Source organism: Tamandua tetradactyla, chromosome 25 (genome assembly GCF_023851605.1).
Source record: "Tamandua tetradactyla isolate mTamTet1 chromosome 25, mTamTet1.pri, whole genome shotgun sequence".
NCBI lineage: Eukaryota > Metazoa > Chordata > Mammalia > Pilosa > Myrmecophagidae > Tamandua > Tamandua tetradactyla.
In genome coordinates this window covers 42,953,549-42,979,460 of record NC_135351.1, presented here as the reverse complement: position 1 = coordinate 42,979,460, position 25,912 = coordinate 42,953,549, and the positions used below count along the sequence as shown (strand labels likewise).

Genomic DNA, 25,912 nt, shown 5'->3' with positions numbered 1-25,912 from the left:
TTACAGATGACTTGGTTGGCCAACCAACCACTGTCAAGACATCCCAGTGAGTGAGAAAATATTCTCATCACATATGGATGAAAAATTAGACACATAAGGGATGAAAGCATGCAATTAGTAAATGAGCAGCCAGAATTTGAACTCAGGTCTTTCATTTGTTTATTTAAATCTTTTACTGTAGTAACATGAACACAACTCAAAATTTGCCATTTAACCACTTTCAAGTTTACAATTTTGACCTGAAAGTTTAGGCTTCGTGTTTTAAATCATGTTAGTATCTCACAAAAACTCTGATACATAGAATACTATCAAAGTGTCCTATGAAAGCCAGGAAATGCCCATTCAGTTTTCTCAGTCAGTGAGGGCACATTTCTATCCATTGTTCCTCCTCAGCTTCTCGCTTTTTTAACAGCGTTATTGAGGTAGGACTTACATGCCATATACCTTATCTGTTTTAAGTGTACTAGTCAACAATTCTTAGTAAATTTACATAGTTTTGCAACCGTTAGCACAATCTGATTTTAAACATCTTTGCCACCCCAAAAGAGCTCCCTCGTGCCAATCCCTACTCTGACCCTAAGTCCCTGCCAGCCATTAATGTACTTTCTGTCTCTATACATTTTTCTGGACATTTTGTATATACAGAATCATAGTCTTTGGGGTCTGATTTATTTCATTTAGCACAATGCTTTCGAGGCTCACTGATGCTGTAGTATGTATTAAAAGTTCATTCCTTTTCTATGGGTAAATAAGATTCTGTTGTATAGATATATCATATTTTAATCATTTATCAGTTGATGGACAGTTGAACTGTTACCACTTTTTGGCTTTTGTGAATAATGCTATTGTTAACTTTTGTTTTTTTTTGTGGACAATGTTTTCATTTCTCTTGGGGATATCTAGGAGCGGAACTGCTGATTCGTATTATAACTCTATGCTTAACTCCTTTGTGAAGTTCTGTGCTTAACTCCTGCCAGGCAAGTCTTTGGGTTTGCACCTGTCCCATCCTCCTGAGAGCCAAGCCTCAGGGTTGCTGCCCCTTCCTGCCCTCCTACCAGCCAAGCATCAGGGTTTGCACCTGTCCTGCCCTCCTGCCAGTCAAGCATCAGGGTCTGCACCTGTCCTGTACGGAACCATCCTCTTTCAATCTCTTGGGTTCATGATGCCTCTGTTTAAATACGATCCCCAGAGATGCCATCCAAAACCAACATCCCTGCTGTCTTTGGCACCTAAACCTGCTTTATGCTTCAACAATTAAGTTACAGATATTGACATCATATATAGATTTATTAGTTTATCATTCTTCTCTCCCACTAAAATGTAAGTTCCATGAGGGCTGAAGGCCTAGCATCTAGCACAACGCCCAATATGTGGTAGGTGGATGATAAATATTTGATGAATAAGTAATTCAAATAAGTAATTCAAACTAGTTCTGTCTTCAACAGAAATCTCCATCCAGATCAGGAGAGAGGACTTGCTGGGGCATCCATGAGAACCACTGGCATACAGAAATAAGGGAAAGCCGTGGAAGCATACAGATTGCTTGTGGCATCTGAGCATGAAATGAGAACAGACATCTGGGAAACACTGATGATGAAAGGAAAACCAGAGAGAGAGGAACCCAAGAAGAAATGATTCTAGAGTTGGGAGGAAAATCAGGAGATGATGCTGTCACAGAAGCTATGCAGGAACAGAACTTCTAGAAAGGCAGGATAGACAGCGAGGGCCAGGGAAGGCTAATTAGAGGAATACTGCAGGACACTGGATTTGCCAAAAGATCAATGGCAACCTTTTCTAGAGCTTCAAGGAACAGTTGGGGAAACCTAAATGGGAAAAAGAATGGAGGCTTTAGCTGCAGAGCCATAGGATCAGACCCCAGATCCAGAAGCTGAGTTAACCTAAACGCCTGCTGATTTTCTTTACAATCATGAAAAGATTATTATAGGAAGTGTACATAGCTTCCTCAGAAAACAGAATTAGAAAAAATGGGCCTAAATTATTCCAAGGAGACATACAATATTCTTTAATTTAGAAGGGACTTTGATACTTTTATCACTTAAGATCAAGTGTGTAGAACATGTTTTACAACCTGGATTAACCAAGATAAAATGACTCAGGGTTTTGGTGGCCCGCTAAGGCTGAGTGGCTAAAATGCAGGAGAGCTAGCCTTGGACCCAGGCCTTCTGGTTTTCTGATATATAGACTGGTGTCTTTTTCATTGGGGTATTTTAAAATAGAAATATTTAATTGAGAGAGGATGTAGAATTTTCATCACTCAAAGTTTTTAGGAACATTACAGACTATCGTGAAAGGTGTAGCATAGTTTTCAGAATGGTGTGTGCACAGCATGCATGTGTACATGCACACGGGAAGGTTGGCTGGAGCTGACTGGCACTGTGCATGTAACGTGTGTGTGTGTGTGTGCATGTGGGAGGGTTAGCAGGAGGTAGATGGCACTGTGTGCAGTGGGTATGCATGTGCATGTGTGCACGTGGGAGGGTCAGCTGGAGCTGGCTGGCACCGTTTGTGACCTGTGTGCCTGAATGCCTTTGTGTGCACATGGGGGAGGTTGGCTGGAGCGGGATGGCACTGTGTGTGCAGCCTGTGTGCACGTGTACATGCACATGTGCATGTGGGAAGGTTGGCTGGAGTGGGACACTGTGTGTGTAGCATGTGTACATGTGTGCATATGTGTGCATATGTGCAGATGGGGCAGTTCGGCTGAAGCTGGCCGCCACCGACTCACATGAGTATGTCTTTCCTACTCCCAAACTTTGCAACGTGGTCACTTTAAGTTGGTAGCCTGAAATCTGCTTCTATGGACTTTTCACACCACAGAAAATAGCTACAATTTCAGGTTTTAATTTTTATTTTTGCAGAGCTGGTTGTTAAGCATTTACCAACATTTACTGGTATATGAGGATTACCCTGGAAAGCTTTTTTCAAAATAAAAATGCCCGTTCCCTTCCAGCTCTTCTACCAGGACATGGGAATCCCCAGGCTGGAGGGTGAGGCAAGGCATGGGTATCTTAAGAAAGGTCCCTCTTCTTTCCCCAATACGTCAGGGAGGAAATCCTACCTACAGGCAGAGGAAATAATTTTAGCAAGACATTATGTTGAACATGTTCAGGAAAACCAAAAACCCAAATAAATAAATAAATGATTAAGTAAGCCATAAATGTCTTTCTCACACAGAAATGGCCATAAATGCCTCTCATGCAGAAAGGCCTTTCCCTGGCAACATGCGATACACATACCTCTCCAGCATGTCTCTAGTTTCATTGAGGAGCTTAATCGTGGTAACATCTCTAGGGGAAAGTCCACAGGCCTGTAACATCAAAATGCCAGACTTCAGGGATTTGAGTATTAATTACTATGATGAAAGTAACATTCATGAACTAAAGAGTTTAGGAAATCTAGGTTTAGATTTCTAGCATCAAAAAAATGTAAAACTCAAAAAAACCTAAGGGCCCATGTGCACAGGTAGGTCATATTCAAAACAAGAGTTTAAGTTTTATCTTCTAAGATCTTTGTTTTTCTGGCCCTTCTTGGACAGACTTTTTAGTATAAATTAACAAAATAAGCAAACAAACAAAAAACACAATAGGCTTTGAGGTTGGCAACTTGGGACTGATTCAGGATATATGTGCTTTTTCACTGATCCCGTCATTCAGTAGTCTCAGGTTTTCTTTCAGTTCAGGTGAGACTGGCCTGTCAGTCCTCTACTCACCTGTTCTTGGAATCATTTTCTTTCTCAGTCCCACTGTTGAGTTTAAAAATGTGGGATCTGACTTTTAGTTACAGAAAGTTCTTGTGGTCTTCTTACTATATCTCCTTGAGCTCTCTTGTGGATTTCCTCCTTTTGCTTTGTGCATTGTTTCATCTACTGTCATCCTTCCAGTTCCAGGTTCCTGTAAATGGGCTACAACTTTTCTTGGCCTACTCCTGAATGTGGAGTGCTTCAGCAACCAGGCAGGTCCAGCTTTTGGGTCCCGGGCAAGGGGACACAGCAGGTTCTGCTCCAAGGACTCTATGCTGAGACCCCATGGCCGTGTCTCTACTCCACGGGCTCCAATCTGAGACTGCATGGCAGTGGCTCTGCTCCATGGGCTCCATGCTGAGACCCCAAGGTTGTGTCTCTGCTTCATGGGTTCCACGCTGAGACCCCATGGCTGTGTCTCCGCTCCATAGGCTCTAATCTGAGACTGCATGGCAGTGGCTCTGCTCCCCAGGAAGAACATTCTCCTCCCAGTCATAGAGAGTGGGTGCCCTCCAGCTCACAAATGAAAACCTACACATTACTGAAAAATAAGGCTGGTGACCTGCCATCTCTGGCACAGTCACTGTTCTTGACCATGTGTGGTCTGTGTCCCATAGACCCTGCCACCTGGAGACCAGTCACGGGAAGAAGCCTGCCTTACTGTCAGCATGATTAGCATCCTGTAGACTACTTAATACGGCCATGACTGATTTACTTGGCAAAGCAAATGTGACGGTGTTTCTGCCTGACCACACTTCCTTCTCCTTGTCTAGGAGTTCGAGTTGAGACTCCTTGTGTTGGTTTGAAAGCTCTCTGCTTGGCTGCATCCAGATGTGCCTAGTCACACCACCCTGAATTTGTCTCCTGTGTGTCCCGAGTGACACAGTTTATCACCCCAGAGTATATCCTCGATTCTGACAATACTCAATAAAAATGTGGTGAATAGTGAAACTCATAAATTTTTCTTACTGGAAATCAATAATACATGCAGCCTTTTCTAAATTAATGAGGCTTTATTGAAATTATTGAAATCTATATCTTTCAATCAATCACCTTTCAAGAGATTCAGAAACTTAAATTTCAAGAGCTAGTCAACATGTCTAAAACACAGAGCAGTACGGATTCAATACCTGGACGGCCAGCGGAGCCTCTTCGTCGGGCATCATACAACGGCACAAGAAGGATCCTGGTCCATCTTCACCCACCAAGGGGGATGAGGTTTTCTGCTCAACAAGCGTTCTGATTTCTTTTAGTTTTTGCTCCAAGTCCAAAAGGGACAAAGAATGTTTAAGAGAAACACTAGAAACAGAGAAACAGGAATTGGGATAAACAAACTATGCAACAAAAAGCATACACACTTTTCTGAACTGACAGGCTCCTCTCTGAGACCCTGCTCTGCCCCGTCCAACCTGAAACTGCGGGCTGCGGAGTCACCAGCATGGATTGGGAAATCTGTGCAACAGCACTGCGTCCTTGTCTTAGAGCCAAGGAAGCTCCTGCTGGAGATTTCACAAGAACCTGCCCACAGCCGCTGCAGACACCTGGAGCCTGAGTGTGGTGTAAGAGCCTCCCAGGTAGATTAAAGGAAGTCTTTCACACTATGACCCAAATCTTTTTGATCTGTTTGGAAATCAATCAATAAACAATGAAACAAACTTTTTCCTCGGCAGCCAAAGGGGCTTGTGGAGAAAAAGGATTTTACAGCTCAATACCCCAGGGTGGTGTCTGTATCAGGTTACAAAGGATTTCACAGGCACCCCTTAGCAAGCCACCGGCTTCTTTACAATTCATCAGCACCGGGAAGTGAGAAAAAACAAAGAAAACTATGGCTGACCTTCCCAAAATGTTCCGCACAGCTTTCTTAATGACAGTGATCAATTCAGTCAGGCCTATTAATGGGAAAAAAACATGCAAAAGTCTTGCTACTTTTTAATGCCTCAATAATATAAATCAAAGAATGAAAATTAGTATCAAGTCACAGATAAGAATCTTACCATCTCCAAGGAGGTGCTGGATACTTGATAAATACTGCTGTTGGACGTCTGGGGGCGCAAGAACTGTCTGTACAAGATAGGAATAAGGTTAAATTCTCCAAGTTTTTTATTAGCAAGTATGTATTATTTTCAGTGTAACTTGAACTGAGATTTTTAGGACCTGGAATGATAGGAAAAATAATATTCTTTAACATACCCAAAAGTCCAATTTTAAAATAAGAAAAATAATTATAAAGCTGTAAGTTCACAATCACCCAAAGTACAAAGACATTTATTTCATGGAAGCTGTTAGCAGGATAAGTAATACCTAGTTAAATGTTAAATCTCTTGAAAGAAAGGGACATTATCTATTTAGTCTATTACACTTACGGTGCCATTTTTACCAATTGCTGCGTTATCCAGGTAAATGTATCCACCAATTATGTTTAACTGAACCCGCAAAAGAACGATCAGCATACATGTACTGTATACAGCTACAATACTTCTTGTGAAGCCTTCAGGGAGGAAGAAAATCATTTCGGAATGTTATTAAAACATACAAACAAATGTGTAAAATCATCCTTAAGGTTATTTTTTCATAAAATGACTTGGAAGAACATTTGCAGCTATTTCAAGTATAAAAGTGTATCAATTCACAACATTTCCTAACTAGTTTATCTCCTTACAACTGGTTGAAGGTACAACAGATATTATCTCTCAACTGAAATAACCAGTAAAAATACATTGGGTAAGTTATAAATGATTACCTAATCATATACACCCTACATAGTTCCATACTCTGCCAGTTATATATTACAGCCAACAAGGCCTGGGAAGCACCAGCTTTCTCATCTGGGGGGGAGGTGAGCCTGAGTTTGGAAGGGCTCTATCTTCCAGGGCAGATCAAGGAGGAGAAAGAGCCTGTGAAAGGACTAGAGGAAGGTACAGGTAGGTAGGGGACCTGGGACAAGACTTCCCAGCAGCCCAGGACAGAGTTCAAACAGGCAGAGCACAGGTCTGGCAGGCTGGGGGCAGTGCCTAGCAGGAGGGCAGCAAAAAGCACTCCTGGGACTGAGGGAACTACTTGGGTGGCGCTGTGGGTGGGGAAGCCAGTGGTTGCGAGTCAGAGGGGTGGGAGTGGTGAAGCAAGGGATGTTGAAATCTTTGGCTGTGGAAGGTGAGAGAGCCCGATGGCTGAAAGGAGATGCAGAGCACTGGGGAGGTTTCATTTGCTTCCAAATAGGCAAAGCTGAAGCAACATCCAATTGGTAAGGGCTGGCTGAATTCAAGGGAAAGGAGGAATAAATTACAGTTCTGAGACCACAGTGGATACAAAGGCTCCAGGGTGGGCCTTGTTTCTAATCGTCTTCAATAATGAAACTTTGCAAGACCTTTTTTTCCGACTGATACTGGAGATGTCAGTAGCTGACACGTGGAGTCTAGAGCAGTTCTGCACGTCTTTCTCACCATGAATATTTACTGGGTGCTGACCCTGGGTCAGCGCCCCCACCCTCTGACCCCCTTCATGAAAAGGCACTATTGAGCCCTCACAGTTTCACGAGGCAGGGAAAAAAGAGTTATCTACAGAACACAGTACACAAACTTCCCTGTATAAACAGTTTAAGGATGGATTGGCACAGAGAAGAGGGAGGCTTACTTATTATCTTCAGGTCCTCCCATATTTCTAGCTTGTTTGAAGGCCTAAAGAAAAAAATAAGAAGAGAAGAAAATAATAGTCTATATAATCTAATAGAAAAACACATACTTTATAGATCCCTATTTAATTTTTCAAAATTAAAAATAGAGGATCACTGGAGAAAACCTGGAAAGCATAATGAAGACCACAGTATAGAGCCAAAAACAACTGTAACTCTAGGGGCCAATGATGATGATAAGCCCGCTCCTTGGAACATCCTGCCAAGCTTTTTCCTGCTTCTGAGTAAATGCACACATGGGTTATCATAAAGATGCTTCTGCCCCTTTATTTACCATTTTACATATAAGGAAGTGGGTCCTGAGATCCTTCAGAGGTAACTAATGGGGTATTTCTTTGTTTTAAGGTATCTCTATGAGCACCTGAGTTTAAACCCATCTCTGGCATGTTTCAAGCCACTGCAATTATTATCTAACTGACAACTAAACTGCCCATCCTTGGCCACTAGGGATGACCCAGGTTGGCTCCTGAACCCTTTGCCTTCGCCCCAGCCATCTCTGATAGCTCCTTGTTTTTGCTACGAAAAGCTGTGCTAGATTTATCTTGTGTAATTCTTGCTTCAGACCTGAAGCCACTCATTTCTCCAAGGTGCTTGATGCCTTGCGTGGGGAAAGGATACTTAGAACCCACAACTGTGAGTAGGTTTGCTCATTGCTATCTGGCAGGCCATTATCTCTAAGCCTGCACAGTGGACAAAGCTGGGAGCAGGCATGTGTGTACTTATTTATGGTTATATGTACGGATATTCAGAGAGAGAGGATATAGCATGGGGTCACACGGACCCTTCTAATTTAAAATCAGGACCACAGGTTTTTAACTCAATTCCAATGAACTCACAACAGTGTTTCCTTCTGCTCACACCAGTAATGAATGAAACCAACATAATTACTAATTTACTTCCTCCCACACCCCCTACACCACTGGATGAGAAGAAGAGCAGCCTGAAAACGGGTTAAGAGGTTTTAGTTTCTTTTTTTCAATTGTTTATCTGCACAGTCTATTCTAAGGAATTATAGCCAAATTTCTGGGTGTCAGAGTATCTGACTTTGTGGTTATACTATCAACAAAAAAACCATTTAGGTTAATTTGATTTATTTAACTCTCAATTTTTAGGGATTGGTTTTTAAATACCATAGTTTTATAATTATGTAAAATATTTATGTGGTTCCAAAGTCAAATTGAAACAATACAGTACATTCAAAGAAGTCTCTTTCTATTCCTCTTCATTAATTTTCCTCCTTCTTCCCTATAGATAACCATTAAACAAAAAGCATGTTTTAATCTTCCGCTGCCTTGTTTTCTAGCAGTAAATGTGTATACACATGTAGTCTTCTAACCCCCTTAGGAGTGAGACAGCATGCTGGATACCCCGGAGGCCACCCAGGGTGAGAGGTGTGATCTTCCCCACTGTGGCACAGTGCTCCAATGCCTGGAGGTGCTAAGAGGGGGCAGCTCAGCACCTCTCAAACCACGTATGTGGAAGAACTGGGTTTCTTCTTATTTCCAATCTGTCACAGACCACTACTTTTCTAAAATACAATGAAACCAAATTACTAAAAAATGAAATAAGAAAACCACAAAGATATGCAAATTACAAGCCCACAGCTTTATTACCATATTCAGATACAAACGTACATTTCCCTAGAAAACTGAGTTCCATCAGTCATAGGATATTACCAACTTCTCGTCTTTCTTTGGCCCTGCACAGACGCCAGGACTCAGTCACCCCTTTCCTAGACAGTGTAAATTCTGCACAGATGGAGTAAATCATACAACCAAGACACACCTCAGCCTTAAGCTAATGTTCAAGCCTTGTGGTGAAATGACATGTTTATTCTGGAATAAACTGGGAATCAACCACAATTCAAAGGGTGGGTATTTCAATGCAGGTAAGTCCCATCTTTTGAATGCCACCTAAGAGAAATTTCACTGTGCTTCTTTTAAAATTCTAAATGAAACCAGATAATAAAATAGTAATTCCAAACTTTTCAACAGAGTGCTTAGTGCAGTGATCTGTAGAGGCAAACGACGGCACGTGCTAGAAGTTGGGTTTGCTGGAGCAGAAGTCCATTGGGTGGCTCTGGTGGGGACAGAGTTAAAGCCACCCAGGACATTTTCTGGGTTCAGCACACATTGCTATTAGACCATAAAGTGAGATTTAAAAATATTGACCCTATTATCTTTTTTTAAAACTCCAATTCCAAATCTTTTGTAGTAGAACGGGATAAAGTATTTTCTCCGCAAAGATTCCTCTGAAATGATGTGTTAGATGTAAATCAAGTTAAAAGACAAGCAGACTCTTTAACGGCACTACAATATCTATTCAAGATTTAAACTAACCTTTCCACTGTGCTATACCTCTCTTGTGAGGGAAGGTGGTTAAGATTCTTTGCCAATGAAATTCCACTGCCACTGTCAATCTTCAATAAGAATGGCAAGTGTTGAAAACAGTGATGGATGTTTATTTGCTATTATGAAACTGACAAAATAACACCACCATGTCTTTTATTTATTTTGGATCAGTTATCACCACAATGAATTTAAAGACATTAAGTTGCTCTTGGGCTGGAAGCCGGGAGGGAGTCCCCAGCAGCCAGGGGAGGGAGACCTTACTGGACTCCACTCGGCAAGGGCTCAAGCTCCTTGTTAGCCTCATAGATTTCAAAAGGACAGCTATTTCATAAATTGCAAATAACAATTTCAAATAAAAAGACAAGAAAAACACGACTGCAAGCTCTTCAAAGAAGACACAGAGAACGAGGAGAGCTGTGGTCCACCCTAAAGTCTCTGAATTAAGATCCTCGTCCAGGAACCCGCAGGGGAAAGGGAAGCCCCACCTTTCCTTCCAGAGAGGGACTGTTTTCTTCTCTACATCCCCACAGGGTCTCCCAACACCTTTTATTCTTCCCTCAGCCCCACCCAGAACTTCCCTAGATTGTAATCGTTTACTTGGTCTACTTCACCTTTTGGACACTAGTTCTGAACTGGGAAGAGGGTAGAACCCCCTGAAGAAAGGGACAGAGGGCCTTGCGGGAAAGAAGGGTGCCTCTCGTTACACGGCATTCATGACCGTGCTGCTCACTTACGTCAGTTGTCTTCTCTCCCCAATAAGACTAAAACTTCATAAATTAAAATGTCTCTTTTATGTCCTCTACTTAGGTACGTACAGTAGTTAACTTAGAGCAATCTGTTTGATGTTTCTTCAGCACCCCTATAATTTATAAGCTAAAACTGACATAACCCCAATCTTGTTCATTAAAATAAGAAAGCCATTTCCTTGTTGAAATATTCTACAATTAAGACATGACACCAAATTACATCACCTCAATGCAGACTTTTACTTCATATAAAAGATCATATATGCAAAAACGCTTTCTAAACATAAATGGCGAGGGTAGTGTAAATTAATATTATCTTATCACATGCTCAGGTTATATCTGTACTTCATTTTGTACACAAGTTAAAATGTAAGTTCACATGTCTTATTTACTTAAAGTCTGTTAACATGCTTTATCATTATGCTGCAAGCAATTTAAGAAGCACAGTATTTAACGTGCCTTTGTTAGCCCCTCAGCATCTGGTTCAGGAACGCATTCATGAGAACTGAATAATTAAATTTCTGAATAATGTCAAAGCATTACAACTCCTACTTATTTATAAAAACAGGATGCTCTCAAATATCATTACCCTAAATGCTTGGTGCAATGACAGAGAGCATATATAAAAGTACAAAAAAAAGATGGATCCGATAATATATCATTTAATATTTTTTCAAACTGAGCCTATTTACTCTAATACCAATAGATTATTAATAGAAAGATAAAGAAACAGAAAACTTGAAAATCTTTTTCAGTTCATTCATAAACTTTAAATTCAGTGTATAACCAAGAACTGCTATACCTTGCAATTACCTGTTTTTCAGCAAAGCTGTGAGGCTCTCAGAGTTAAGTTGCTGCATTAAGGCCTCTCTCAGTGTTGGAAGCATGGACAGCACTGCAGGACAAACAGATAAACAAGGTCACAGGTGGGATGAAGGTCTGCCCTCCCTGAGGGACGCACACCTGCCCTCCCAGACGAATGCATACCTATTAGGAGGTTGGGTGCCTGCCCTCCCTGAGGGATGCACATCCATTAGGACAGATGGATGCCTGCCCTCCCTAAGGGATGGACACCCATTAGGACAGTTGGAGGCCTGCCCTCCCCGAAGGATGGACACCCATTAGGACAGATGGATGCCTGCCCTCCCCGAGGGATGGACACCCATTAGGACAGTTGGAGGCCTGCCCTCCCCGAGGGATGGACACCCATTAGGACAGACGGAGGCCTGCCCTCCCTGAGGAACGGACACCTGCCTTCCCAGAGGAATGCATACCTATTAGGAGGTTGGGTGCCTGCCCTCCCTGAGGGATGCACTCCATTAGGAGGACAGATGCCTGTCCAACTCGAGGGATGCACACTCGCTAGTGGACATCTCCCTGCCCTCCTTCAGTAAGGCTGTCTTAGAGCACTAGCAAGAAGTGGAAGGTCAGGCCAGACAATTCAAATTATCATTTTTATCATTAATACAAAATGACTACATATTAACAAGCTATTATTTACCTGCTAAGTTAAGTGAAACTTGTGTATTTATACCATGATTACAGCAATTCAAATGAATGCACACAGAATCATTTAAACGAGTGCATATAGAAGAAAGAATGGAATTATTCCCAAATGTTAACTGATTGGTTTGAAAATATGGATTATAGATAATTTTGTTTTTCACCTTCTCTTCTGTACTTTCTACATTTTTTACAATAAATGTTTATTTCTGATAAACAATCAAAATTTTTATCTTCAGCTATATCTTTTATTCACAATTTATTGCTAATTTTAGAAAAATGTTTATTTCTTAAATACCACAAAGCATTTGTTTATTATAACCTACATAAAGTGCATCAGGTTAGGAAGCACGATCTGCTGAGCCTTAGCTTTGCCTTTGTTAATGGCAACTGCTCGTCCCTAATTCCCATGAATAATATGAAGACAAAATGAGATCCTGTATTCTAGGGAAAGCACTATTAAAATAAAACATAGCGGGCAGTGTGACGGTGGCTCAGTGGTAGAATTCTCGCCTGCCATACTAGAGGGGTTCAATTCCCAGTGCCTGCCCATTCAAAAAAATAAATTAAAATACAGCATGTAATTTTAGGAATTACTTTAGTCATTGGCTGTACACATGATAAAAGAAATGTTGGGGAAATGTAAACATAAATTTAAAATGAGTTTCTAAAACTTAATAAGTAAATACAGCAAAATAAAAAATACCCAGACATAACACACATCACCTTCTAAAAGGGAAGACTCTATTGCACGATTTCCATCTCTGAACTAGGCAGGACATATTAATCACAAAACCCATGTTATTTTTCTGAATAGAAAGTACAGGTTTTAACTCAGTTGAGACATTTATTTCAGTGCTGCACTCTGTACTTTCAGCATCTCTCCTCGACTTTGGTCTAACCCCTGAAGTTACTCAGCCTGTCATCTAAAGAACCAGCGCAGAGCCTACATAATGAGGGAGGTTGGCCTTCTGTGCACCTGGCCTACACACCTGGCCCTAATGTACGAAGCAAGGATAAGAATTCTACATTCGGAAAATGGTAGACTGAGCCGGGAGGGAAGGGTTTAAAGATTATGTGGTTTAGGGACATGAGGACTCTCTTCGGGAATTCTCCTGCGAGGTAAGAGCACATCATCCCCACTTCGGCCTGCTTAACCAGACGCGTCTGTCCCTCTGTCACTGGTTGACGTTGAACAGTTGACCTTCTGGGTCTATAGTCACGGAGAGTACAGTCATGATTCCTTACAGCGAAAAATCTCCAGCCAACCAGGCATCCCAGGATGGTCCTTCACTAGACTGAGCGTGTGGCGCTGGGCAAGCCACCTCAGCAATCTGTGCCTCAGTTTCCTCAAGAGTAAACTGATAATGCAGGACTGTCGTAAGGATGAACTGAGACACATAAAGGCCTCAGAAGAGCTCCTCTGCACGTGGGAAATGTCCTACAGGAGCAGCTCCTGTTAGTGCCGTCCTAACTGGGCTTCCTCAGGCCCACTCCCACTGACAAACACCTTCCTGCACGGGATGGCCAGAATAAGGCTGCATCCAGGTGACTGAGGAATGTGATATAATGACCTTTGACCTGGAACACAGGCGCTTCTTGCTGGGGCCTGGAGATAAATTAGTGTTTCTAGAAGTCAAATCACTCAGTTGGTTCACAAGCTAACGCTCAGCTGCAATGCCCAATTCTTCTTCAAACTTACAAAAGTACTTAGGCCTACCTGGAATGTAGCTGTACAAACTGCCTTTTAAGGCACTACAATCTGTTTACCCTAACCCTGAAACCTCATTTGTGGTATCACATACACGTACTGGCATATCAGTATCTGTGAATTTAATAGGTATTTTTTCCTAAATCTTTAGTAAAACCCCTGAGAAGATACAGCAACGGCAATGCCCAGAACTGGCATAATTTCAAGTTGGGACCAACTTCTTGGGTTAAGAAAACTAGATAAATTTATCTAAAGTACTAATTTTTTTCTAGCGTATGTATTATTCCTCTTATCCAAACGGACGGAAATTTAGTCATATTATTTGTAACCCCATTATTAGTGCAAACCAGAAAACTAATCTGGAAGGAACTTCAGCGAGCCTTTACTTTGGCTCCTAGTGATCACCCGTTCTTTCCTTAACTGCCGACAATCAGCTGTTGATTCAGTGAGGCCTGTCAGGGTGTGGAAATGTGTTAATCAGACCTTAGGCTGCCATGCTGGTGCTGCGTTGAGTGCTGTGCTTGGGAAACACTAATGGGGTCAGTTATCACTATGGGATAGTGAGCGTGCTCAGGGACATTCACGTGGTCTGTTGTTGCCGTGGGGCAGTGAGCATGCTGGGGGGACATTCATGTGGCCTGTCGTTGCCGTGGGGCAGTGAGCGTAATGGGGAATATTCGCGTGGCCTGTCGTTGCCGTGGGGCAGTGAGTGTGCTTGGGGGGCACTGATGTGGCACGTCATTGCTGTGGGATGATGGTGAGTGTACTCAGGATGGAACCTAACACAGCCTGCCATCACCAGCGGGCAGTGAGCATACTTGGGGGGCACTAATAAGTCCTGTCATTGCCATGGGACAGTGAATGTGCTCAGGGTCACTGATGGACCCTGTATCATGGACAGTGCTGTGGCCCCTAACTGCTAGGTCCCTCCATCAGGCAACGTGGCCTTGAGACCTCCATACTGGCCTGCTCTGACACCCTTTGAGCTGCACTGTGGGCCAAGACCCTCCCCTTTCCCTCCCCGGACCTTTCCGAGGCATTAGACCTGCACTGTGCTCTAGAGGTTCTCCTTGCCAATCCTGCTCCTTTCTCCATGTTCTTTTTCCTCCAATAAATCTGTTGTATACCTAATCCCATTTTAGCATCCATTTCTCAGCGGACCCAAACTGATATGGGCCCATATCAAGCTGAGGTGTTATTTTTGACTCAGGAGCTACCTATCCACGTTTGAAAACCTGAGGCATCATCACAAACAGAACTTTCACGTTCTCTAACACATTCCGTAAGGTGTCCTTGGCAAGGCACTACATGAATGCTGAGGAGTTTAAGGAATTGTGTAGTTTTTCAGGGTTATCATTGTGGGGCACTGACTACGCACCAAGCACGTTATGGAATCAACTCGTAAGACCTTTATGAAGTGGGTTTTATGATGGTCATCCTATAGAGAGAACTGAGGTTTAGCACTTTACCCCAAGACCCACAGAGAATGAAAACAACCAGGCATGGACTTGACTTGCCTCGCTGCCTGCACTCCACTCCAGGACTCCATTGGAGCAGCCAGCCCAGACAGCAGCTGAGACTGCCACTGGCTTTAGAGAATGCAGGCGTTCTTCTGAATATCATTACTTCACAGAACAGAGTGTACTCCTACTGTAACCTTGGATGAGTACCTCTTAGCTGTCCTGGTTTCAGCCTCTTATCTGTAAAATGAGGCAAATAAGCTAATAATGAAGTCCTTTCAACTCTAAAAAGAAATTCTATGTTTAAAATGGACCTTTATAATTTCTTTCTAAATTAATTGTCCTTAAAAGAAATATTATAGAAAGTTTTTTTTTAATGCTTAAAAAATGAAAAAGTAAAACAGGTTTGACACAGATTTGAGGCCTCATTCTTCAAAGAGTTATGCAAATTGTAATAAAACACTGTGTCTTCAAATTATGGACAGGCTGGCTTTGTTACAGCGTTCGCACAGTAGGCTTTAGCTCTAGAGGTTATATTATCGCCATTACTTAACAACGACTGAGTGTATGCCATTGTACTGGGATTACAGGTCCACGGCTACGCAGTGCTGTAGTGCATTATAACTATGCTGTGATCTACATGGTGGGCTGGGGTCAGGCCAGCCTCTGCAGCCTTGTTCCCTTCACTCGCCCCTTACCCTCTGTGCCTGGCCACAGGGCCTTTTGACTGTTTTTTCGGCTAAGCTTGTGCCTACCCTAGGCCTTCTTAGTTCCCCCACAAAGGTCCCTCCCCCAAGGGCCTGAGTCTGCTGGGGGCCCTGAAGTAAGGAGTACTTCCCACCCCCACAGCTGCACTTTCACACAGTAGCCTCCACTGCCTCAAGTGAGTGTCCAAGCTTATCATCTTTTCCTCTCACTAGAACACAAACTCCAAAGGTCAGTGAGTTTGCTTTTTGCAATTCACCTCCTGTTTCCCTGTGCCAGAAGCCACAGTATTTGCTGAATGAATGGATATAACAAATGTGTGCACATTTGCAATGACTTATGTTTACTATCAAAATTCACATTTAAAGCGATGTCTTTCACTAGAACGATGGAAATGCTGGCTCCACATGTCACTCTTTTGCCCCTGCTCTCCTGGGGGCTGACAGACATCCATTCCACTGCCACCTCTCTGCGACACGACCCGCCCAGCCCTACCTGTCATGTTGCACGTCCTCTGGTTGCTTTCAAAGTGGTACTGCCGTCGAGCTTGGGCAATGTACTCTGCAGCTTCCCTTTCCTGTATTTCTCGCATTTTCTTCTGTCCATATTTTCCTAGGATATATACTCCTGCAATCAGTTTTAAAAACAGGCTAGTATAGTAATCCAGTTATGTAGAATATTAGAAATTTCAAGCATTATTTTTAACTTGCTTTATCCAATTATATAGCTAAAATATCACAATTTAAAATTCTGAGTTAAACTGTGTAAGACTGGCTTAAAGAGAAGGACAAAGAGATTAGCATCTTAACAGCCCAAGGCAAAGAAAATGAGGAAGCAAGCCTAAGAGCCAAGATATTCTAAACGTTCAGCTGCAGAGAGGGAAACGCTCAAGTGGTGGTCCACAGGTACAATGGGCTCCCAGGTAGCTACTAGTAACCAACAGTTAGTGATTCCTAATCTAACAATGCTATATTGTTAGATGATAAAGTATGACTCCCTAGATTTTATTTTTTTAAAATAAAAAGTGCACAGAAAAATAGATAGGTTTAGATTCCTCACATATATTGATCTTTGCCAAATGATGGGATAACAGGTGAAATTTTTTTCTATATGTCTTTCTATAATTTCCATATCTTTTTCAATGAACATATAATACTTTTAAAAAATACAATAAAATTTTTTTAAAAAATGAAAAAATGGCAGCTAATCAAACAGATACTGATTCACCCATGTGTTAGAAGAACAGGTGGTGTGCTGTGCTCTGTAATGAACCGTGAAGCGTTTTACACAGTGAGTGTCGTTCCCGCCTTTGCTGGGGACGGAACATGCTCCAGAGAGCTTAGTGTGCATCGAGTTAAAAGCCACACTCCAAGTTACACACTTCAGCCAACCTTATCTCCGACCGGCACCCAGTACTCAGTCAACTAGGATAATGAAGACCAGAAATAGATGTTGAGAGATGAAATCAGTGGTGTTCAGGATGCTGGGCTAGGGGAAACATTTCAGTCTGAGTGCTCACAGCACCTGCAGGAACCGTTTAGCCTAGGGGCCTCACCTGCCAATTCAGAGGATTCATCATATGAATCACTTGTCCACAGGAAGGGCTTAGCGTCAAGGCCTTACCAGCCAACTCCGGAGTCTCAGTGAAAGAAATCAGCCAGATGATGAGCTGAACCTGCCACTGTAGTGCTCTTAATATCAATTTTCAGTGAATCTTCTGCGCAGGTTCTGTCGCAGCGCTGCGCCTTCAAGGAGCCACAGCACGGGCTGTGTGACTGCTCACATTTGCTCGCTCAGACGGCTCGTGGTGGGGCAGGGTGTGGTTTCACTGCTGCTGGCTGGCAAGGCTCTGGGGGAGTACCTAACTCTCACCCACCTCCAACCATGTGGCTCCCAATTATCTACCAAGAAGAAGGCTCTGATTAAATGAACTGGGTCTGATTACCACAGGGGAGGAGGGCATACCTGTCTAGGAACCTCAAAGCAAACACCAGCCTGAATTATTTTCACTAAAAGGTGTTACAGATCAGCTAAGATGCTATATACTTCTAAAAATAATAGTTCAGTACAAGGGTATGTGCTACGAAAATTAGTCAGAAATAAATGATTACTGTTGCTATGTTTGTATGCAAATAAACACATATTATAATCACGTTCAAAGAACAAATAAAAGCTCATGGCTCCCTTTATTTTAATCCTCAATAAGCTGATGATAAACCAACAATCCCAGGAGGATTAAAAAACTGATTTAGGTTTCACAAAAATCACCATTTGACAGAGAAGTCTTAGTTAACAATAAGTTCTGAATTAACTGCTTATATTTAATTCTGCCCAACAGGTTACTGAAAGTTACATGTAAAATGATTATTTCTCAAACTATATCGCAAAATGAAACACCAGTATGGCACCCTGCGTGCAGTAAGAAGTTTTTTGGATTATGAGTGAATCTGATTGGCATATGCATTTTAATGGGGAAAAGGTATACACTTTCATCAGATTCTCAAAAATGTCTGATAAAAACATTTTTTAAAGGAAATGTTGTATATGATAAATATACATTCTCACCAAAGCTAAGAAAAGAAAATGGAACAAGGCTAAAATCCCACAATCTCTGCCTTTCCTGACCCAGCACTGAAGTGAGTGCTGACTCAGTCCCTTGCCCCCGCAATTCTCGGACCCTGTTTTCTCACACAGGTCACCCTAGGGCAGCCGGGGGAGGCAGATGACTCGGGAGCCCCGGACTGTGTGCCTGCCGGGCCCCTGGACTCAGGCCTGGACATGTGGGTCTGAAGCTCCTGTTCCAGCTAGTTAGGTGACTCCAAGCACGGCTTCTCCCCAGTCTGGGTCTAAATATCTTCACCAGTTAAAATGATAGTCTGAGGTTAGAGACACTTTAAAGTTTCTTCTATAGCTAGACTTTATTTACAATTAGTGAAAAGTTTTACTAAAAAAGATAGATATCGTTTTGAGATTTCCTTTTGGAGCATTGGTGTAAGGCAAAATATCCTCCAGTTTTTCCATATTATGAATTTGATTGTCTTAAAACTTCTCTTACTCTTCTCTTCCTGGATGAAAATCTCTGCACTGCAACTATTTTATTAGGTTAATAATTTCAATAAGAGTTTGAAAATAATCTGTTAACTCCATTTCCAACCTAAGAGATCACCAAATCCTGCTATTCCGATTCTATATCTCAGAAAGATATTTTAAATCTTCCACCTCTTTCTTCTTCTTCTGCAATGTCTTCCTTCAGACCCTGAATCTTAAGGCTCTGCAAGTGGTTCACCGGCTTCCTACCCTTTTCTTTTATCTCTGGACTCACACCCTTCTAATCTACCTTTCACATGCAAAGGCTTTTCTAAAACATCAATCTGACATCCTCAGCGTTGTATTTGCTACCCTTCAACACTGCCAGCACCCCTTTACCATGAGCATAAGAATTACTTGTTAAAACATAGGCTTTATGGAAGTCCCATAAGAACTTCCCCAAAATGCCTTGTCTTGTCTGATGCTGCGTTCCCAAGGCACAAAACCTTGACTGGTACACAGCGAGAGCTCAGTAAGTATTTGCTGAATGAATTAAGGAATTCACGAACAGCACTCCAGACCTAAAGAAAAAGAACCTGTGTTTTTATCATGCTTCTGAAGTGACACAGACGTTTAAGAAACAGTGTGTACAGGACAATGTCCACATTTGATATACTAGCACACTCAGGAAGGTCCTTCACGTAGCCTGGCTCTAGTTTCACCTCAAAGTCATCTTCAGCCACTCCACGTTTATACCCTATGCTAAGCCATACTGAAATAGCTGAGTTGTGAAAAGCAACAGGTCTCTGATGATACAGCAACAATCCCAGTAGGATGAAAAACTGACAGGTTTCACAAAATGAGCTCTGAATTAACTGCTTATATTTTAATCTGCACACAGGTTACTGAAAGTTACATGTAAAATGATTATTTTTCAAACTATATTGCAAAATGAAACACTAAGATGGCTCCCTGTATGTAGTGAGTTTTTTGGACTATGAGTGAATCTGACTAGCAGATTAGAAAAAACATACTTCTCCCTCTTCCTCCTGGGTCCCCTTTTCCTTGGCTAGCTTTACAACTCAGCTCCAGTGGAAGTGCTTCCCTTGCAAAGCCTGCCAGATATCTTCATTCTGCTCTCTCCTGCTCCCATAGCACTTTGCTCTATTCTTGTACTACAGGAGCATCACTGCACTACCTTGGTTTATTTTAATTTCTGCTTTCCAGTCTCCAGCATGTGCTCCTCAACGTTAGGGCTCTATCTCATCCCTGCAGATCGCCAGTGACAGCAGGAACTTACTCGCATTCAATTACTTGCTGAAAGAACAAATGAATAAATGGGACATCTGAGGAGGTCACAAACTAGAGGAATGAAGGCATACATCCATGCACTGTGCTTCTGGATAATGAGCCAATGAATATGGCTCTGGTCACCTTCAACATCACTCGATTAAGTGTGATGGTTCCCAAAGTGCGGTCTGGGAAACCCTGGGCCAAGACCCTTTTAGGGGATCTGCAAGGTCAAAACTACTTCTATAATAGTACTACAACGTTATTTGCCTTTTATCATCCGCATGCTCTCAAGAGTGTAGAGTGGAGTATTCTGTATGCTACACGATGTGTGGTATTGCAACAGACTGAACACAGAAGCAGGGATGAGAAGCCAGCTTTCTTCCATTAAACCAGACTTAAGAGATTTGTGAAAATGTAAAATGATGACATTCTTTTCATTAACTTTTTTGAAAAATATGGTTTTTTATTAATATTTTATTTATTTTAATATTAATAAATTTATAAGTTAATAATTAATAAATATTCTCAAAATTTCCTGATTTTAATTTCTAATACAGTAATATTAAAAGGTACAGCTCATACTTTAAATAAAGCTCTTTGAGCTACTTAATGATTTTTAAGAGTATAAAGAAGAATAGACTCAAAAGTTTGAAAACCACTGCGCCAGTCTTTTCACGAACTGGTCAAATTGTAAAAATTTGTTTGAACTGTAAAAACTGGTTTACAGCACCCAGTTACCTAGCAAGGAAACAGAATAAAGATGTCTACAACACAAAACTTTTACTTCGTTTTTTTTTTTTTTTAACCACTGAATAGCCAGACTTTGAGCAAGCATGTTGAAATATCACCTACCTTTCAAGGCTGTCAAAATGGGCCACTGCCCTGAAGTCCTTTCTGACTGATCTTTAACAACGCTATGTGCTCTCTACCCCACCTGATCTTCACAGCAATTTTTACAGTTTTCTTACTGCTTTGTATTTTCATTGTTGTTTCTTCCTATCAGACCATAAAATGTTGTTTCTTCCTTCAGACCATGAAGCTATAGTGGCAGAGTGCAAAAAGAATGTTCTTTTGGGGTCTAATTTCAGTTCCCCAATTATGACCCTGACCAAGTTTCTTAACTGCTTAGAGCTCTAGTTTCCTTCTATTTGAAGAGATAACAGTAACTACCCCACTGCCATCCCCACTGCATAGAAAGAGCTTGGCACATTGCCTGCCACACAGAGGGTACCCAATAAATGATAGCTAATAGTATTAAATAGTTCTGTAATATTATACCTTCATTTGATTACCTTCAACATGGAAGCACTTGATAATCATTTCTTAAATTGGATCGATGGAAACTTAACTCGTGATAGGACCCGTCCCCTGAAGCACAAAGAATATGACTAATTATGGTCATCTACTAGTGTGATTTCTTGGCTGCTCAAGAAAATACTATGCAATGAGTTGGCTTAAACATTGGCAAGTTATTGCCTCATGGTTTTGAGGCTAGAAATCCAAAAGGTGTTCCCTTCTTCCCAAAGCTTGGTGCTCTGCAGCTCGCTGCTGGTGACCACGGTTCTTCTGTCACATGAAAATGCACACGGCAACCTGGCCTGGTCTCGCTCTTCTATTCCAGGTTCCTCTTTCAGTTCTGAACGCCTCCTCTGTAGCTTTTTTCTCTCTCTGTGACCTATCCTATAAGACCTTCAGTTACAGGATCCTGGGCCATATCTTATGTGAAAGAACCTCATCAAAAAGACTTATTTACAAGGGTTCACACCCACAGGAATGGATCATGCGTTAGAACAAGTTTTTTGGGGGTACACAGCTCCAAACCACCACAGTCCACCCTCTGTACTCCAAAAAGACGTTCTTCTCACATGCATAATACAGTCAATTCATCACAACAGCCCAAAAGACTTAAGTCATTTCACTAACAATGCTAAGCACAAAGTGTCATTAAAATCAATTAGGGGTGTGCTCTGTTCTAAGGCACAATTTCCCTCTGACTGCAGACCTATGAGACTTACAGAACAAGCTATCTACTTTCAATATTCAAAGGAAGGACAGGCATAGGATAAAAATTCCCATTACAGAAGCAAGAAATTGGAAGGAAAACAGGGTCATGGGTCTCAAAGAATTTCAAAACCCAGCAAGGCATACATATTCCATTAGATTTCAAGGTCTCAGAGTCACCCACGGAACCACGTTTTGTCCTTTGGGCCTGATGGGGCAGCAACCCCACCCCTTCTCCAAGAACTTGGGCCGTGGCCATGCTCTCCCTGAATACTAGGGGGGAAGGCTTCACCCTCTCTGAGCACTGGGATGGTGGCAAATCTCTCCAGGAAAACCGAGACACAGCTTCGTCAAAAGCACTGGGATGGCGACCAGGCTTTATGCAAATAGTGGAGCACAGGCTTCACCATTTCCAAGCACTGGGGTGGCAGCACTACCCCTGAACAACAGGGTGGAATAACACCCCCCAGCCCCCCGCCCGAGGGCAGAAGGCCTGACTCCTCCAAATTTTGGAGTGATCCTGCCCTCTCCACACACACGGAAGGGCCCACTCTCTTGGTCAGAGGAGATCTCTTGGGTGCAAACCTCAGTTTCCACGGTTCTGCCAGTGAAGTCATTCTTCCTTCAATTCAATCCATTTCAGTCCAGGCTGGCAGGTGTTATACTCATGCAAATTTCTCAAAAATCTGTCAGCTTTTGTACAATTCATAGGGATCCAAATCATAGATAGAAGGACTTTTTACCAATCTTTCCTGCATAACTGCATTTCCAATCCGGAGGTCCCCCGAAATGGCTGACCGGATCCATGTTCAGTTAAACTCTCACAGGGAGAGCTGTCCTCCGAGGACTTGCCTGTCAGAATCTCAAGGAAGTGTCTGATACAGCAGTTTCTGTCCTGGTCTAAGAAAACACTATCTAGAAAGGCTCAGGATTTTCCAAACCATCAATTTCTGGTTTCTTTGTGCTTAAGAGTTCAGTCCTCAGTTTATCCCTTTCCTCTCACATTATACTAGAAGCTGCAAAGAAAAACCAGGCTGCAGTTTCCACATTTATCTTGGAAAGTTCCCCAGCTAAATAGCCATGTACATCAGGTTCAAGCTCTGCCTACCAACCAACATCAGAATGCAACTGTGCCAGGTTCTCTGCCACGTTAACACAAGGACTGCTTTTCCTTCAGTTTCCAATAAAATATTAATAACTTCCTTCTAAGGCCTCATCGGAAGTACCTTTAGCATCCAATTTTTCTATCAACAGTCTCTTCAAAGCAATCTAGACCTTTTCTATCAAGCATTTCACAATTCTCCCAGCTTCTAACTATTACCCAGTTTCAAAGCTGTTTTCACATTTGTTGGTGTCCTAGTTTGCTATCTGCCGGAATGTGATACACCAGAAACAGAAAAGCTTTTAAAAAGGGCATTTAATAAGTTGCAAATTTACAGTTCTAAAGTTGTGAAAATGTCCAAATTAATGCAAGGCTATGGAAATGTCCAAGCTATCTAGGAAAAGATACGTTGGTTCAGCAAGGTCTTATGACATTCAGAGTTTCTCTCTCAACTGGAAAGGCACATGGCGAACATGGTGACATCTGCTAGCTCTTTCTCCAGGCTTCTTGTTTGATGAAGCTCCCAGGGGGCGTCTTCCTTCTTCATCTTCAAAGGTTTCTGCTCTCATGGATCTCGTCGCTCTGTTGCTCTCAAGCTTTTTCAAAAATGTTTCCTCTTTTAAAGGATTCCAGTAAATGATTAATCAAGACCCACCTGGAATGGGTGGAATCACATCTCCCTCTAATAAAAGGTTTAATACCCACAACTGGGTGTATCACATCCCTGTGGAGATAATCGAATTAAGTTTCCAACCTACAGTACTGAATAGGGATTAAAAGAAACAGCTGCCTCCACAAAATGGATCAGGCTTTTTTAGGTCCCATAATCCTTTCAAACTGGCACAGATGGTATTTGCAACAGCAGCACCCCACTCTCTGTACCAAAAACTGTTTTAATTTTGTCATTGCTAAAGCAAACATTATGCAATGGGTTGGCTTAAACAATGGGAATTTATTGGTTCATAGTTTTGAAACTAGAAGAAATTCCAATCAAGGTTGCATCAAGACAATGTTTTCTCCCAAAGCCTGGCATTCTGGGGCTGGCTGCTAGTGTTTCTCGGCTCTTCTGTCACACTAGCATTGGACAAGGCAGCTTCTCCTGGTCTTTCCTTTCTCTTCCAGTTTTCCTTGACTTTCAGCTTCTGGCTGCTCTCTCTGTGGCTTTTTTTTCTTTCTGTTACTCTTCCCTAAAGGCCTTCAGTAACAGGATTAAGACCCATTTTGGGCCACACATTATCTGAAGTAACTTCATCCAAAGGTCCTATTTACAAGGGTTCACACCCACAGGAATGGGCTCAGTTTGAAAACCGCCATATCTACTCTGCTCTTTTTTCAAACTTACCTCCTTTTCTTTATTATAAAATATTAATACTTTTTTTTCTATCCCTCTGAATATTTTTTCTACTCCTCTTAATCTTTAAATCAAAGAAATCTTTGGGAAACTTTTGTCCTTGACTTTTAAGCATTTCTAAAACAGAACATGTAGTTAGGAATAAGAGTATTTCTCAAAAATTCAACTTCTAAAACGTCTCTCATTTTTAACCTACGTCCTTAGTTTTCTTTATTGTATAATTTATATGTTTTTCTATTCTCTCCTTCCAATTCCTGCCTATTACGACAGGACTGTCACAGGAGGATAAAGGGTTCCAAGATTGTTACATTATGTGTTTCTAAATCTTCTTTCAGCCAGGGCCACTTACGTCAGCTAGTCGGGCATTTATCCCACCTCCAAAATCCTTGCACAACTCCCCCTCATTTTCTTATCGCATAGTTTGTATTCCACTAAAATGGCACAATCTGTGCGAAAACACTGATTTTTTTTTCTTTGTCTAGTGTATATATCTGGACCTCCAGTGCTGTTTCAAAAGATTTAGCTTAACTGTGCACACTCCCCAAAGTGCAGGCTGCATAACTCCACGAGAACATGAAAACCCAGCGGACGAAAGCCACGCCAAGTAACAGGAGCGCCTAACAGCAGCGAGGACCCTCCCGGCAGGCCGTAGAAAAACAAGACAGCTACGGCGGCGAGCGCCCCGGGGTCGCTCCGAGAAGTCCGGCTGGAGCCGGGGCAAGAGGCGGCCAGCGGGCAAAGGGCCCAGAGAAGCGCCCCGGGCGCCGAACCCTCGGCCCGGGAAAGGGTCCTGTCCCCGCCCGTCCTCCGGGCCCCCGCCGCGCGCGGACACCCACCTCCGAGCACCGTGCCCAGGAAGAGGCACTTCTTCTTGTGACGTTTCAGAAAATTCCACACGGACCGCAGCATTTTCGGGCCCGGGTGCGCGCTAGGGCAAGGGGTCACCAGGAGGCCTCGGTCCCGGCCGCGACCTGGACGAGCGCCGCCGAGCCGCCCCGCGCGCTCCGAAGCCCGGTCGCCGCCCGCCGGCTGTCAGCGCCGCCGAGGGGCGTGGGCCCGGCCGGCCGCGCCGCCTCCGCCTCCGCCTCGCCTCCCGCTCGCCCCGCCCGGAACCGGTCCGCCCGCAATCCGCTCCCGCGAGCACGGGACCGACCGTCCCATCGGAAACCGCGGCCCGTCAGCGCGTTCCGGGCGCCGGCTTCCGGAAGCGGCGT

At 42.7% G+C, this 25,912-nt stretch overlaps 1 protein-coding gene across 6 annotated transcripts in view; it reads right to left on the bottom strand.

The window, feature by feature from the left end:
- PEX3 (peroxisomal biogenesis factor 3) overlaps positions 1-25,728 on the bottom strand; it is a 60,110-nt gene extending 34,382 nt beyond the window's left edge. For 5 of the 6 annotated variants that reach the window (XM_077143361.1, XM_077143362.1, XM_077143360.1 and 2 more), the window contains exons 1-9: positions 25,535-25,728; positions 16,420-16,551; positions 11,359-11,440; positions 7,391-7,434; positions 6,124-6,248; positions 5,755-5,821; positions 5,595-5,649; positions 4,891-5,059; positions 3,258-3,328 (exon numbers count right to left, since the gene is read on the bottom strand). In XM_077143361.1, coding sequence (XP_076999476.1) covers positions 3,258-3,328; positions 4,891-5,059; positions 5,595-5,649; positions 5,755-5,821; positions 6,124-6,248; positions 7,391-7,434; positions 11,359-11,440; positions 16,420-16,551; positions 25,535-25,607 — 818 coding nt within the window. In that variant the 5' untranslated portion in view covers positions 25,608-25,728. Of the gene's footprint in view, positions 1-3,257; positions 3,329-4,890; positions 5,060-5,594; positions 5,650-5,754; positions 5,822-6,123; positions 6,249-7,390; positions 7,435-11,358; positions 11,441-16,419; positions 16,552-17,479; positions 20,688-25,534 lie in introns of those variants that run through there. The other variant, XM_077143363.1, reaches the window with a different exon arrangement.
- Between the last annotated feature and the right edge of the window lie 184 nt (positions 25,729-25,912).